At 35.7% G+C, this 17,178-nt stretch overlaps 1 protein-coding gene across 1 annotated transcript in view; it reads right to left on the bottom strand.

The window, feature by feature from the left end:
• The window catches only part of ERP44 (endoplasmic reticulum protein 44), an 88,130-nt gene that overhangs the window by 52,809 nt on the left and 18,143 nt on the right, over positions 1 to 17,178 (bottom strand). The window contains exons 2-3 of the mRNA XM_067743825.1: positions 2,779 to 2,851; positions 955 to 994 (exon numbers count right to left, since the gene is read on the bottom strand). Of these exons, the coding sequence (XP_067599926.1) occupies positions 955 to 994; positions 2,779 to 2,851 (113 nt within the window). The remainder of the gene's footprint in view (positions 1 to 954; positions 995 to 2,778; positions 2,852 to 17,178) is intronic.

Here is a 17,178-nt window from a genome sequence, read left to right as displayed (position 1 = left end):
GAACCTAGGGGTAAGGACAGGAATAAAGACCCAGACGTACAGAATGGACTTGAGGACACGGGGATGGGGAGGGGTAAGCTGTGACAAAGTGAGAGAGTAGCATGGACATATATACACTACCAAATGTAAAATAGATAGCTAGTGGGAAGCAGCCGCATAGCACAGGGAGATCAGCTCCATCAGCTCGGTGCTTTGTGACCACCTAGAGGGGTGGGATAGGGAGGGTGGGAGGGAGACGCAAGAGGGAGGAGATATGGGGATATATGTATATGTATAGCTGATTCACTTTGTTATAAAGCAGAAACTAACACAACATTGTAAAGCAATTATACTCCAATAAAGATGTTAAAAAAAAAAACAATGTAGCAAGAAAAGAATGTGGTACATAGGGAACTATATGAACACATAAGACAGAATCCAATTCAGACAGGGAAAGGAGTAAAGGCTTCCTAGAAGTAGTAAGTAGTAGTAGATGGTATATGTTATAAAATGTCAACATTATTTTTCCTTCTAAACTTGCCACACCCACATCCTCACCTCCAAACACTGCCTTACTCCTCAGTCAGGAAAAATAGAGAATTGCAATACGTAATTGTGTGTGTGTGTGTGTGTGTGTGTGTGTGCGCGCGTGTGTGTGTGTATGTGAGAGAGAGAGAGAGAGAGAGAGAGAAAGAGGGAGAGACAGAGAGATCTGAGTTTTTATGTTACCTGCTTTTATTTTAAAATGTGGGATAATGGAATCAGGTATATTTTCTCTCAAAACAAATGCTCACCAAATTGAGCTGCTTCATCTTTGAATGAACCTTAATTTATTTTTATATATGGAATATTGTCTCACAAAAAAAAGAGGCTTCCCCACTTACTCCTTTCTAGCAAAGAAAAATCACCTCTAGAAAGTTTAAAAAAAACTTAATGATGCACTCCCCCCCGCCAAAAAAATAAGATATTACTTACCAATCAGCATAAAAATTTACTAAAGCAACATCAGCATTGTCTGAAATTGAAAAACAAAACCAAATAACCTAAGTTACTCATGCCTACATAATTATGACATAATTAAAGATATGGTTTTCATCATGGTCTTTTTCCATTCTTAAAGGCTCACTAAAAATACACAGTAACTTATCTCTCACTCAGAAACCCATACAGAGAGTCATGGACAGCTTATATAATTTGTGGGAGTCCCTATTCCTTTTTTCTATATCATCCTCCATCTTAATACCTCCACTGAATGAATATAAAATAAACAGAGAATCAAACCCAGATCAAGCAAGTAAGCTTCTAAATAGCTTACTCTCATAAAAAGTGAAGTGGAGTGATTAGGATTTTAATAATCCATTTTTTGACCTTCCATATTCATGAATAACCGAGCTTTGCAAATAAAATCCTATTTCAGAGAACAGACTTGTATAACTAATCTATTTCTAAAATTCAGATGCCACCTAGTTGCAACAAGTAATCTACAAATAACAGTGTTGCATAAGATGTACCTTTTCTGGTTCCTACCCATTTAACAGTTATTCTCTGTTGTAAAATATAACAGTATTATTTGCATATCCGGATGTGAAGACATGAGAAAGATATATCTGTTCCTTTTGCCTAAACCTAACAAAGAGAAACTTAAATAAACTCAAGTACTCAGTACTCTCACACACACACACACAGACACACACACACAGAAACCATACCCACAAAGATACTCTAGAATTTGAAAGATAAAAGGAGTGAAGATGATTTGCAAGTTTCAATTCTCTTTTTCCTTTGTTTACCTTCAAAACACTTTTTCTTTACTTGCTACTTACTCTAAAGCAGTGTGGTTCACAAACTGTGATCCCTGGGACCAGAAGCACCTGCATCATGCTGGAACTTGTAGAAATGCAAATTCTTAGGTGGGGTCTAGCAATTTCTATCAGAAACTGGGGGCAGGCCTAGCAATACTGACAATAAGTCCTCCAGGTGACACTGATACAGGCTAAAGTTTATAGCACCCTTTCTCTAAAGAGATACCATAATATGGGAACAGACTTTCTAGCATTTAAAACCAGTTCCAAGAACACGAAACAATATATGATGGTCAATGAATAACTCCTTTTAACTCTTACTATTTTTAGTTTTGCTCAAACCAGTGGGTGAAATGGAATGCTTAAAAAAAAAAAAAAAGACATCATTTATCCACACTACATTTTCTTAAAACTCCTAAGTTGTGATTTTTCTATCACCCACATCTTCACCTTCCCTCTACTACTTTTAAAAACAAGAAACGTTTTCCCCCAAGTTAACTGTATCTACAATCACATTGTCAGCAAACAAGCAAAACAATTATTGAACTTAATTGGACCAATGACAAAAGAGATCAGAGTAGGTGATTTAGTTAAAAGCTAAAAAAAGACAAAAAAAAAATTGTAGGCTGGGTCCTAAGGTCATTGACATGTAATACTGCACAGTGGAAACTGCTGGCCTCTAAGCAACAAAATACTCTGAATTGTTAAGAGCGGTATTCATGACAAGGCAATTGTTAAGAGCGGTATTCATGACAAGGCAAAGAAACAAAACAAGACTAAAAGTTTACTTGTAACACAGGAAAGTAGACTTACGCATTTTAAGAAACTTTACTAAAAACTAAAACCAAAAGTGCTTAGTTAATTCCCTATACCATGGAATTAATCAGAATGCTGGCTCCTCAATTGTTCTAGATAAATGAGATTTTATTTTGTTTTTGTATATAAACTAACTCTTTAGAGAGAAGAAAGTATACTTTAAAAATATCAAGGTACTTACTTAAAATGTCATCTATATTCTCTGTATCAAGACTTGTTATTTCAGTTGTTACAGGGGTAAGAACCCAAGTTACCTAGAAATTTAAAAAATGTGAAATTAATAAATGTTTCCACAAAAGGCAAATAATGCTGAAAGTCTAAAAAGAAAAAGAAAATTTATGAATTAAGTTGGTTCCACTATTTAAAAAATTATCCATCAGTTGGTTTTAATCTTTATTATCTATTCTAACCCTTCACAAGATCAGTGAAGTAGAAGTATAATTTCTCAAGCCTAGAAACTGGTTCAATAGATTTCCTATACTTCTAAATACATAAAAGAGATTGTTTCCAAACAATTTTCAAAATTAAAAATGTACTCACTGTTTTAAATTAATATTCTCAACAACTTTACCTCTGGTGCCACAAGAAAAATTTTGCCAGATAATTAACAGTTTTGAAAGAATATAAAACCAAAGCTAAGTTTGCTGATTCTATCCCACTATGTCTCTAAGACAGAACAAAATAATAAAAAGAACAGTTCAAGAAAGACTTTTCAAATTGTTATCCAAAAGCCCTTCTTGCCTGGTCTTCACTTACAGGTGGTTACGATGTGTTAGGTGAGAGGTTATTAAAAAGAGAGTTAAGAGCAGTAAAGTGCATCCACTTTAACGTGTCTAAAACACTAAGTTCAAGTTTATCAAAATCTTAGTTTTTCTTAGTGTTCAAAGAAAATCTCAGCTTGCCATCTGCAAAACAAAGAAAAGGCACGATTTTAAACTAAACTAACAACTGCTTACTTATTTTAAAAAGTAATATTTAGTGTATTTTATTTTTAGGTTCCATCTTTAATACATTATGTGTTTTTTTGTGGGTTTTTGTTTTTTCTGCACTCAGAAAGTTTATTGTCTAATGGAGAAACAAGCATTAAGTTACAAAAACAAAATCAAATAAATCGTGTATTGTCTCTAATACAGTAAGTAGTTTGATAATATCTAATACAATGAGTGAAAGAGAGATGTTTCAGCATCGTATTTGGTGGGACTGGTGAACAAGGCCATGAAAAATAAAATCAAGCAAGGAATGAATACATACAAAATCAGCATAGAGGATAAAGGTAGAAACTAAGTATTTAATTTCAAAAAGAGACACACATCTGCTTTGGCAGCAAGCTATAAGGAAAGATTTGAAACTTACATTTGGCCCAAAAGCATAAACAGGATTACCCATGTTGATGTTGCTATTTGTTTTTTTAAATTCTTATTGGACTATAGTTGATTTACAATGTTGTGTTAGTTTCAGGTGTACAGCAAAGTGAATCAGTTATACATATACATATATTCACTCTTTTTTAGATTCTTTTTCCATATAGGTCATTTCAGAGTACTGACTAGAGTTATGCAGTAGGTCCTTATTAGTTATCTATTTTTTCTTTTCTCCCTCTTTTTTTTTGGCTGTAGCACGCAGGATCTTAGTTCCCCCACCAGGGATAGAACCCATGCCCCCTGCAGTGGAAGTGCGGCATCCTAACCACTGAACCACCAGGAAATTCCCTAGGTTTCTATTTTGTATATAGTAGTGTGTATATGTCAATCCCAATCTCCCAATTTATCCCCCACTACCCGGTAACCATAAGTTTGTTTTCTACATCTGTGACTCTATTTCTGTTTTGTAAATAAGTTCATTTGTACCACTTTTTTTGTTCCACATATAAGCAATATCACATGATATTTGTCTTTCTCTGTCTGACTTACTTCACTCAGTATGACAATCTCTAGGTCCATCCATGTTGCCGCAAATGGCATTATTTTGTTCTTTTTATGGCTGAGTAATATTCCATTGTATGTATGTACCACATCTTCTTTATTCATTCCTCTGTTGATGGACATCTAGGTTGCACCCATTTGATGCCTGGACAGTTTTTTGTTCAATCCCGTTTATATATGGAAATCCATTTGCTGAACCACTGCTCTTTATCAAGTGACAATTAACATTAGGCCCTGATCAAGGTACTGAAGACACTCCTCTGCCCACTCATTTCATGGACACTTTTGGTACTCACAACAGTTACAACTCAAAATTTTATAATTCACCAACAATTCAATTTCTGAATAGTATAAAGAGACATGTTGATGCTGGTAGGTAAATAAGCCCAGCTAATTGTTTGAAATATTTCTATAAATTCATTCTTTTCTTAGAAAAAACCTAAGAATGATACCAGTCTTATTTTCAAGTTACCATAATAGTGTAGCCAATAGCTGACATTATTTCTGTTAGCAACCAGTAAATTATACTCTCCTAAAAGTAAGCTAGATAACTTAAAATCCCTGAATATTTTACTTCTATAACTAATTTCATTATTTTCAATACCTCAAAAATCAACTGGAAAGATCAGACTTCCGTCACTAGTCATTACTTACTACCCATACCTCAATTAACAGATCCTTCCCACATCAGTGTATGACCAGCTCTAGACAACTATATAAACTTTCAGAAGATAAACTGAAGCGTATTAAAATGTTTAAGGGTTTATATGAGCAGAAATCGATTTGAAGCACACAGCATCCAATCTAGCAGATAGAAAGGAGCTCCAAGGAGCTGTACAAAATATCAGACTTTTATAGGCAGAGGGGAGCAGGAACAAGGACGTTATACTAGGCAAAAAAATTGGATTGGTTATTGCAAAGTTAATTTCCTTTAGAGGATGGCAGGGGTCTATCTGGCAGATTACCTAACACGTGCTGATCAGGAGACTCCTGACTGACTGCTTTAGATTCCATTTCTGGAAGAGCCTAAACTGTAAATTAAGCCTCAGTTTGGTGATGTGGGGCTTAGCATAAGCAACTCCATTTGGGGCCTGTTGTCTTGTTTCTAACAATTATATTGATAAAGGAAGATTTTAGAGTGGATCATATGCTGAAGTAAAATTCAAGAAGACCACGTAAAAATAAAGCAACGTCATTATCAAACTCAAGTCATTAAATAACTTGACAGTCATTTACAGTGTCTGCTAGGTACTGAGGGCACAAATGCATAAGGCATAGCATGCATACTCTATCTCAAGGAGTAGTGGTGGTGGTGGTAAGGAGGGGGAAAAAAGTGATAAATACAGATATGATCGTGGCCTTCAGTTGTATAATCCAAGGAAGCCCATTTTTGAAGAGTTACTTACTGCCTATCAAAATACATGTTTCCAGAGAAGTATATTCTAAATTTAATTGCTTTTTACATATTAGATAATGACAAAAATGAGGCACAATCAATTTGGCTGTATTAAACATAACCATTATGTAAGAAACATTGTGCTAATAAGCATGCAACTGGTAAGAAGGATTCTGTTAACAGCTGTGTTTAAGAGGGCCCAAAGCAAGAAAACTGTCTCTGACCCAATAATCTCTCCTCCCTGTAGGGTGTAAAAGAGGCAGTTTATCATTAACATTTCTATTAATATGCAGTATGAAGGGAAAGACAGGTTGTTTATTTGAATTGTTAGCAAGCTCCACTAGTCTGACAAATCGTTTCTTTTCATGTCAGCCCCGGGCAGAAACAATATTCTCCTGGGGAAACACCTTTATGTGTCAAATGCTATAGTGCTTAAGTAAAATAAAGACAAGTAGCTCTAAACCAGGAAGGGAGGAGGGAAATCATTTAATTTTTAAATTTAAACTTGAAGTAAACTTTTAATTTTTTTTTTTAAAGAAACAACAAAAACCTACACAGAAATTTTCCGTAGATCCTAATAGTCATGGAGAATTTAGCCTTTAATGACGGAATATTACAACATATGTAAATATACAGACATAAACTTATGAAGTATTTTACAAACTGGTCACTCGCTTCAGTTCATTAGCTCATTTTTTTGCCAAGAAAACCGAGAAGCATCTCCAATAATCTTCTATAATTCATTAGATAATTCCTTCCACATGCATTTACTGTACAAAATATTAAACATTTCAGTCTGAGATATGTCTACATATGATCTTATATAAAAGGCACATAGTAAATGGTAAACACTGCACCCAAATTCATTAAAAAATAAATAAATAAAGTGAAAGGCTAGCTTTAAATAGGAGCTTCTTCAGACTCAGCAGATATAGAGAACAAACTAGTGGTTACCAGTGGTGGGGCTGGGGGGTAGGCAGGGCAATATAGGGGTCGGGGAGTGGGAGGTACAAGCTATTGGGTGTAAGATAGGCTCAAGTATGTACTGTACGACACAGGGAATATACCCAGTATTTTGTAGTAACTGTAAATGGAAAGTAACCTTTAAAATTGCATAAATTTTTTTTTAATTTAATAAATAAATAGGAGCTTCTTTAGCAAGTAAGTATATTTTCTTCCATTAGATGGTTTTTAAACATTGAGATATCTTTGGGAACTAAAAAAGCTTTCCTTTCCTTTAATTTCCCTGTATCCTTCATGACCACCTAACTGGCTGGTGATGCCAGTGCACTAGCTGTATTTCCACAGCATTTTTTAAGCCACCCAGTAGCCAGTTGCTTTTCCCAAAATATGCCCCACAATTTTTCTGCTTCCTTCTCTTTGCATACATGGTCTCCTCTATGTGGAATGTCCTCTTCTCCACTACTGCATAATCAGTCCTTCAAGGATTGATCCCCTCTTCCATGATGCTTTATCTGGTTTTCCTGGTAGAAAATGCCTTTTCTTTCCCAAAAGCCCACCTACTCCATGAGGATAGAAAAAGGAAAAATGTAGGTTAGGGAAGTGGGAGTTACTGCAAAATCAAAATTCTCTCTAAATTAGACATCAGTTTGAAACAAGATACAATGAAAAGTCGGTTACATGATTTTAAAAAAAAGTATTTTAGAAATAAATCTTGGGAAGATTTTTTACTATGCACTCTCTCTCAATGTTAGGTCGAACTTTAATTGTTACAATATTAACACATAAACATGCTATAATACGAACACATACCAAATGCTCTGGCATTCACTGCTAAGTCCCAGTGCTATTCCTCTTTTGAAAAAAACATCAGTTGAACAAAACACCAACCTAACAGGATCTTTAGAAGTACGAACTAAAATCAATAATAACACATATTGGAAGCGAGTTGTTAAAGCTCTCAGCATAATTTTTAAAATAAATAAATACATTTTCCTAGTACATTAAGACCATTCGAGTAGTTACCATTTGAATATACCCTTAAAGGGGAGTACTATGACACTCTCTGAATCGATATCTCCCTTCAATCCAACCTGCCCACAGAGTCCAGACTAGTCTTTTCCAATGCTGCTTTGCATATATCGATTCCTCTGCCCCTAAAAAAACTCCAAGTGTTTTTCACTGTCTACAGTATAAAAGCCTAGCTCCTTAGCCTGCATTTAGGACCACTCACAAACTAGCCCGCACTTGCCTTCCTAAATCACATGGTACTGCTCCCCATCCATAGTCTATACTCCAACTAACAAGAACTATAGTTAGAGTAACCATACTTTCTAGTTGGCCATATACTCTAGCTTGCTTGAGACAAACCCAGGATATGCCTGCTGCCCTGGAATATTACTAATAGCACCACTCTCTTTCAAAAGGGTCCCAGTTTGGGCAGTAAATTATATATATGGTCACCCTATTTTCAGTGGACTCTTGGCAACTGAGAGGAACCATAACAATCTCTTCACAAATTCTAACTTATTAATAAGCATATAGTGTCCTCCCATATAACATGCGGTAAAATGAGAATGGGATGAGAATGAATAGAGAAAAATAAAGATGGACCAAGATATGAATGCTAAGTTAAACCAATCACTAGCCTCAGTCATTGACTTGAAACATTAGGCTCTTAGGAAGGGAATAAAATCAGTAACTCAGAAAAATTACTACATGACCCTTCAAGGGTCACTCACAAATGGTCCAAATCCTCTAAGTTACAAATCCAAGAATGCAAGGGGTCTTAGTACTTGCAATTCCTAAAATGTATCATCTTAGTCTCGTGCCTCCATACTTGGCTCATGTAGTTTCCTCTGCTTGAAACAGCTAGGAAAGCTTATCTAGTTTTCAAGACCCAATTCAAATGCTATCTTTTCTATGAAGCCTTTCCTGATGGTCCCAGACAAGAGTGATTAATTTCTCTCTCCTCTGAACCTCCAGAGCACTTTCTTAGGGTGTTAACATATTATTTTTCACACAGATTATTTGTGCCATCTTACCTCCTCTAGGAGACTCTGAGTACCTTGAAAGTAGAGACTGTTCCTTATTCAATTTTGTACCCCGCATATCACCTACTACAGTACCCTACCAGTACACAATGAGCACTCAAAGATGTACTAAGTGAATGAATGGGTGGATTATGGTAATACACTAAGAATTTAGAGGGAGGGTGTTAGAAGTAAGAAATAGGGGAAAGGGGTTCAGAAATGGGAATAGTCCTCCCATATAAATAAAAATAAATATAAATAGTCCTCCCATATAAATATAAATAAAAATAAATATTTTTAACATGTTTGAGGAAAATAAGGTTATCAAATAGGAATAAAGTCTGCATTAAAATTTGTTTTTAATAATGTAATGATGAAAAGCGCAATACTAGGTGATGATTCATAGACTCAGATTTAGAGGGAATCTCAGAAGTGATCTTCCCACCCACTGCAGAAACCCCTCTATATTGCTGTCTAAGAGCCGTCACGAATCCCCAGCAATACCTTCTTCCAGTTCCTCAAGCTATTCCTTGGTATGACTTCCAGACACTTCAGCACATAGAACACCCTCACTTAAAAATAGCCATGCTACGTTAGTGGATAAAAATCCAATACGTCTTGTATTGTTCCATTGTAAGGTTGTTAATTCAGTCATGAAAATAAATGATTTCCGACTTTCAGGACCAGAAGCTAATAAAGTACCAGGAAGAAGAGGTTATTAAATATTATTTGATAGCAAGATTTACAGTCACAAAAGCATTTGCTAGGCCTTACTTTAAGTGTTTTATTAGAATATCTTAGTATAAATAAGTTTAGAAAACAGAAAGTCGGTGAGTTTGTTTTAAAACTGAATACTTAAAACCTTGCATTCAAATGGTGATCCCTGAACCAGCAGCACTGGCATCACCTAGGAGTCTGTGAGAAATGCAGGCCCCACCCCAGACCTACTGAGACGGAATCTCCATTTTTATAAGATCCCCAAGTGATTCCTATGCATATTAAGTACCACTGCCTTAGAGAACAAAACTCTTGACTCTACAAGCATGTAAATTCATTTTAAACCTTGTACAATGTTTTTGGTCCTCAAATATGAATACAGTACTACTCATTCGTGAGAATTCTGTATTGAGATGCGTAATACTGTGATTTTAGAAAAATGTGGAATCTAAAATCTCATTAGAATCTACATTGATGTTAATTTTTCAAAGTATACTGCCTTCTGCTTGAATAGATATTTCTACACGAAAATTATTGGCAAAAAATAGAAGCTTCAATAGAGGATGTTTCCTTCCCTACAGCATTACTGTTCTCAACTGCCATTACGTCTGCTAGGAGTTCTGCAGTAACAGCTTAGTGTATTTTTGCTAAATCTATCATTTACCTGCCTTTCTGCTGGGAGATTCTCAAAGCCCTTTACAAACTATGTCTCTTCTATAGCAACAAATAAGTAATGTACCAGGCAACAGCTCCCTTCTATTTCTAATCCAGATTGACAAATCAGCCTCCCACCTGAAGTCCCAATGCCATGGGACCCAGGCAGCTTCTCCTCCCTGGGGCCACTACTCTCACTCTCAGTTTTGCATTACGCTGGCAGGCAGCAGAAACATAGAGGTCTGCAGTTAGCTGCAAGGAGCTAAGAGATATGAAAGGTCCCCAGAGAAAGGCTGACAGGCACTGTATTGAAGCTGAGTATCAATCAAGGCACATCTCACTGTTAGTATTCCCAGAAGCATTATAATGAACCAGAAGTTCAAAGAGAGGGGAAAAATAGGACTAAGTATAGAATAGCACTGGAAAGCCACTTTAACCCTTAAATTGCTCAGTGATACAACCTTCCTATAATATCAGGGCAACCCATTTTGGACAAGTCAGAACCAATCTGCTTTTATAAAGAAACATTAAAACAGTCACAACCTTCTTCATTAAATAACTCAAAATATGGTGGGCACAGACATGTTTGGGAAAGCAAATTCTATGCAAAAACAAATAATTCAAATATGAATAATATAACCCCTAAAATCAAATTCTGCCAGTAAAAACAACCATAGAAAATAAAAAAATTGTTGCAATTCATTCTTTTTCTTGCATATTAGTTATTAATCATGCATGGATTTCCATTAAAAATTGATGTCGTCTGTGTTTTGTTCTTCACTGTATTCTAAAAATGGGATGAATTAATTTACCTGGAATAGACAGTGCACTTCTCCGACCTTCAGGAAAGAACGCTCTTATTACAAAAAGTTCTTCACAACTGGGAATGAGCTTCTCAATGTGTGGAAAGGATTTTTCTGTTAAAACGACCATCTCACTAAAACCCAGACCTAGCAATGAAAGTACTAACAAAGCATAGGAACTGAGAGAAAATTCAAGATGAGAATTGTTTTCTTCTTTTTCTGAACACCCTCTGGGACCCAGGGCTACGGGGGGGTGGGGGGGGGGAGTATGTGTGAGACAATGTTCCATTCATCACTGTCTCCCGATTAGTACCCAGCACTGGATCTTGTGAGTAACAGTCCAGAACAAACATTCATACATATATGCCAAGAGAAAATTATGACTGCCCGCCTTGTGCTACACTGTAATTCTTCCCCAGGGTGCCTGATGAAAGAAAGTTCCCTTAAGAGAGTCTACAAACATGTTGATACATGCATTCTTTTGTTAGGTCATTCCACAAATCTTTCACTGAGTCATTTATTACATGCTAGGCACTGTCCTAGGCACTGGGGAAAGGGGTGTGAATAACATTATATAGATATTTATATTACACCTGGCAAGATCATCAAACTTAACAATTTCAGTTTCATATTAAAAAAGAGAAAGAGAAGATTCTCTCTCAAGTATTTTAATTTAAGAGTCACCATAATTCCTGCAAAGTCATGATCTATTCCCAAAACATAACTGCTGGGCACTGAACAATGAGAATTACACAGTATGTCATACTCCCTTTTTGCGTAGGTTTCAAGAATCCTTGAGTTAATCTTAATGTGGAACAACTGCATCAACACTGTCACTGAACAATCTTAACACCACTGAAAGTGGGACAACTACATATTATCGCTTCTTTTTTCTTTCTTCCTGTTTTCTTGGGATATGATTGACATACAGCACTGTGTAAGTGTCAGGCATACAGCATAATCACTGGATGTACACACTCATGAAATGATTACCACAGTAAGTTTAGTAAACATCCACCATCTCATGTAGAAACAAAATAAAAGAAAAATATATATTTTCCTGTGATGAGAACGCTTAGGATTTACTTTCATTACAACTTTCATATAGCATTCAGCAGTGTTAATTATATACTAATGCTTCTTGATAGGATGCAATAGGAAATAAAAAGCACCACTTATTAAGTAACCTTAACCCCCCAAAACTGAACCTGACCACAATCTAATCAAGCCCAAGAACTAGTGTATAGGAAACAATGAATACAGAGGAACATGTAAAATGACACCATGAAGATGCAAGAAGCTATGCCAAAATAAAGGGAATTTTATAGGAAAAATGACAGCCTATCTTCAATTGGGCTCCCGTCAGAAGTGGATCCCTGAGACAAGTGGTAAAGTACAAGCAGTTTATTTGGGAGAAAAAGGAAGGACCCATAGAAAAATGGGGAAGTAGGATGGGAAAGACAGCAAATATATAATATAATATAGTGAAATAAATACCAATGTTTTCACTTATGTAATTTAAATTCTTGAACTCTCTTATTTACCAGATTCTGCTGGTAGCATATGCATTTCTACAATGCAGAATATGAATATGAAGGAAATATCTCCTACATATGTCAAAGAATGCTTTTATTTCACTATTAAACATGTGAACTTGACTTTTTTTTGGTGAGTCAACAGCCTTCAACGAAAAACTGTTCTTCAGTGAAACCTCTGGTTTCCTACTTTCTACATTTATTTAGTTCTGGAATGAACTCGGGCTTTCTAGTTTCTTATTCTTCAGTACTATGTTCTAGGGTAAAAATATTTTTATTACCAAATCCAAGGATGATTCCATTATTATATAGGCCTAATGTATTAATCCACTGCTTACTTTAAAAACATGTTTCCTTAATAATTGTCCTGTTACTTCTAACCAAACCAATCTAAACGTCAATCAGAAGTAGTCCTCGAAAGGCCATATACTTTTTTTTTTTAATTTTTTATTTATTTATTTTTGGTTGCATTGGGTCTTCATTGCTGTGCGCGGGCTTCCTCTAGTTGCATCGAGTGGGGGACTACTCTTTGTTGCGGTGTGCGGGCTTCTCATTGCAGTGACTTCTCTTGTTGTGGAGCACGGGCTCTAGGCATGCGGGCTTCAGTAGTTGTGGCACGCAGGCTCAGTAGTTTTGGCTCGAGGGCTCAAGAGTACAGGCTCAGTAGTTGTAGCACACAGGCTTAGTTGCTCCATGGCATGTGGGATCCTGGACCAGGGAATTGAACCCATGTCCCCTGCATTGGCAGGCAGATTCTTAACCACTGTACCACCAGGGAAGCCCTGAAAGGGCATATACTGCTGAGACATCTAAACTAATTAAATAACCATTAGAAGAGAGACTCTTTAATGCTGCCTCATATGCCACATACTGTTTTAATTAACTTTGTAAAGCAAATGGGTTTGTCTTTCCCTCATTTGGTCTAAAACTCCCCCACAGATGATCGCAAAGCTTTCATATATATTAAGGGTCATTATCTCATGACCTCCATCACTACCATGTACTATGTGTCTACCAAAATATTAATCAGGAAATGACCATGGTTTGCTAAAAGGAAATCTGAATTTAGGAATCTATCTCCTTTGTGCATTTTTGTCTCCCTTTTCTTAACTGCCATGAGATAGAGGTAAAGAAAGAAGGAAAAAGCATTGGCATAATTAGGAATTACAAACATTAGAAATGAATGAGGGGACATCACTACAGATCTCATGGACATTAAAAGGATAATCAAGGAATATTAACAACAACTCTATGCCCACAAATATGATAACCTAGATGAAATGGACCAATTCCTCAAATGACACAACCTACCAAAACTCACACAAGAAGAAACAGACTATCTAAATAGACCTATACCTATTAAAGAAATTGAATCAATAATTAATAACCTTCCAAAACAGAAAGCACCAGGCACAGATGGGTTCACTGGTGAATTTTACCAAACATTTAAGGAAGAAATACCTATTCTCTACAATCTCTTTCAGAAGACAGAAGCAGAGGGAATATTTCCTAACACATTCTATGAAGCCAGTATTACCTTAATACCAAAACCAGACAAAAACATTGCAAGAAAATAAAACTACAAACCAATATCTCTCATGAACATAGATGCAAAAATCCTCCAAAAGATATCAGTAAATCGAATCTAACAGCGAACAGAAACAATTATATACCATGACCAAGTGGGATTTACTCCAGGTATGCAAGGCCAGTTCAACATTTGAAAATCATTTAATGTAATCCATCACATCAATGAGCTAAAGAAGAAAAGTCATATGATCATATCAATACATGCAGAAAATGCATTTGACAAAATCCAACACCTACTCATGATAAAAACTCTCAGTAAACTAGGAATAGAGGGGAACTTCTACAACTTGTTAGTGAACATACAAAAAGCTTACAGCTAACATCATACTTAATGGTGAAAAACTTGAAGCATTTCCACTGAGATCAGTTATAAGGCAAGGATGTCTCCTCACACCATTGTTTTTCAAGATCATACTGGATATCCTACCTAATGTGATAAGATAAGAAAGGGAAATAAAACATGCAGACTGGGAAGGAAAAAATAAAACTGTCTTTGTTTGCAGATGACATGATAATCTATGTAGAAATTCAAAACAAATGACAAAAAAACTGCTGGAACAAATAAATGATTATAGCAAGGCTGCAGAATACAATGTTGATATACAAAAGTTAGTTGCTTTCCTAAATCAATAAACAAGATAAATATGAAATTCAAGATACAGCATCACATTGGCACCCCCCATAATGAAACACTTAGTATAAATCTAACAAAATATGTACAAGATCTATATGAGGAAAATTTCAAAATTCTGATGAACAAAATCAAGGAAGAACCAAATACATGGAGAGTTATTCCATGTTCATGTACAGGAAAACTCAAAATTGTCGAGAGGTCAATTCTTCCCAACTTGATCTACAGAGTTAATGCAAACCCAATCAAATTCCCAGCAAGTTATTTTATGGATATTGAGAAAATAATTCTAAAGTTTATACACAAAGGCAAAAGATCCAGAATAGCCAACATAACATTGAAGGACAAGAACAAAATCGGAGGACTGACACCACAGATTCACGACTAACTATAATGCCACAGTAATCAAGACAGTGTGGTATTGGCAAAAGATCAATGGAAATACACAAATAGATCAATGGAAAAGAATAGACAGCCCAGAGATAGACCCAGATAAATAGAACCAACTGATCTTTGATGAAGGAACAAAGTCAATACAATGGAGAAAAGACAGCCTTTTCAACAATGGTGCTGTAACAAACTGGACATGCAAAAAAATGAATGTAGACACAGACCACACACCTTTCACAAAAAATAACTCAAAATAGATCACTAACCTAAATGTAAAACACAAAACTATAAAACTCCTAGAAGATAACACAGGAGAAAATCTAGATGACCTTAGGTTTGGTGATGACTTTTTAGATACAACAGCAAAGGCATGATCCATGAAAGAATGAATTGATAAGCTGGACATCATTAAAATTAAAATTTTCTGCTCTGCAAAAATTTTATTTTACTTTACTATTTTTTAGTAAAATTTTATTTTGCCAATGAAGTGTAGTTTTTATACTGTTTTATTCATTTACTTGGTAGAGACTCCACAATGTTTAATGAACAAAGGGATTAAACAAGTAACTTTAAAATTCTTTCATGTTTAGACATTCTACAATTCTTTGAGACCTCAAGAGAAGCCCAACTACTTAAAGTTGGGAGAGGACATGAATGACATTTACTTTGCTGTTAGAAGGCATTTTCTGAAATCTTTGCTTGGGGACTAGAACTCAAATTATGACAGTGAAAAGGATCACTTTTAAATAGAAAAAACATATAATTCATCAAACAGCAATAATTCTAGAGACCTCCCACCCCCAAAAAGACTTGAGAAGAACACTTGGCCTGCCTTAGGACAAACTAGCAAGTAAAAAAGTGACAAATCAATTCACAATCAGATTAAAAGAATGAATCACCATTGGATTCATTTAAAAAGAGAAAAAAAGGCAAGTTTCAATCAACCGAAGTTCACATTCTCTATCCTTGCAGGAAGGAGTATAATTTTCCTATTTATCGTAATTAAAATGAACACAGCAGTTCCGATGAACATTTTGTTTTCAGTAATTCAAAACAATAAAGCTTTCGGATAAAGCATCTATGTAGGCTAGATAGTCTTCTAAATAGAACTCTCTCAGTAGTCAAAGAAATAACCAAATGTGAAGGCCACAAAAATATATTTTGTAATTTTGAATTTTGTTTTCAACATCATGAGATGCAAAGAGAGCTCTGAAAAACGGGTCTATAAACTACAAAGATTACTCAGCTATAAATTGTAAGTATTATTTTTTAACTTCTTACCATTACCTTTGTCAATTCCTCAATTCCCATCAGCCTCTCTGGCCTCTATTTTATTAGGTCAAAATAGTACTTATTTAGAATTACAAAGTGAAGGGGGCACTATTTTATGAATAGTGATTGAATAATACCCTCCCCCCCTACCTCATGCAGGACTCTCCTTGACAGCATCCTTGGCAGAATGACCATTCAGCCTTCAACTGAACACTAGCTATTATAGAGAACTCACAGGACGAACCAATACACTTTAAAGTGGAAAGTTTTACCTTACTGGGCTGAACATCTACTCACCTTTACCTTCTACACATTCATCACAACTCTATCATGTACAGCTCACCAGGAACACATCCACGTGCTCTCCCACAAGCTCACCGAAGTCCTTCGATGAGAACCTATGGGGATGGAAGCACTGAACCAGGTAGGGCCTGCAGGGAATAAAAGGCATATTCTGTCCTTCAAGAGATTCATGACCATGCATGAAAAGTTAGCCTACCAAGATGTATGACACAAGTACTGTAAGGCTTACAGAAAAATTTAGAGAGAGGGCAGAAAAAAGGCAGAGAATGCTGTATCAGTTAAATGAGCAGAGTAGTTTCTATAGATGAAGTAAGTGAAGAGAAAGCCTAGCTAAGGAAGTTCATGTAGTGCAGCAGTGGGAGATGAAGCTGGAAG

This window comes from Pseudorca crassidens, chromosome 7 (assembly GCF_039906515.1).
Source record: "Pseudorca crassidens isolate mPseCra1 chromosome 7, mPseCra1.hap1, whole genome shotgun sequence".
In the NCBI taxonomy this organism is placed as follows: domain Eukaryota; kingdom Metazoa; phylum Chordata; class Mammalia; order Artiodactyla; family Delphinidae; genus Pseudorca; species Pseudorca crassidens.
Note: the sequence above shows the minus strand (reverse complement) of the source record. Positions and strands in the feature narration are given on the sequence as shown.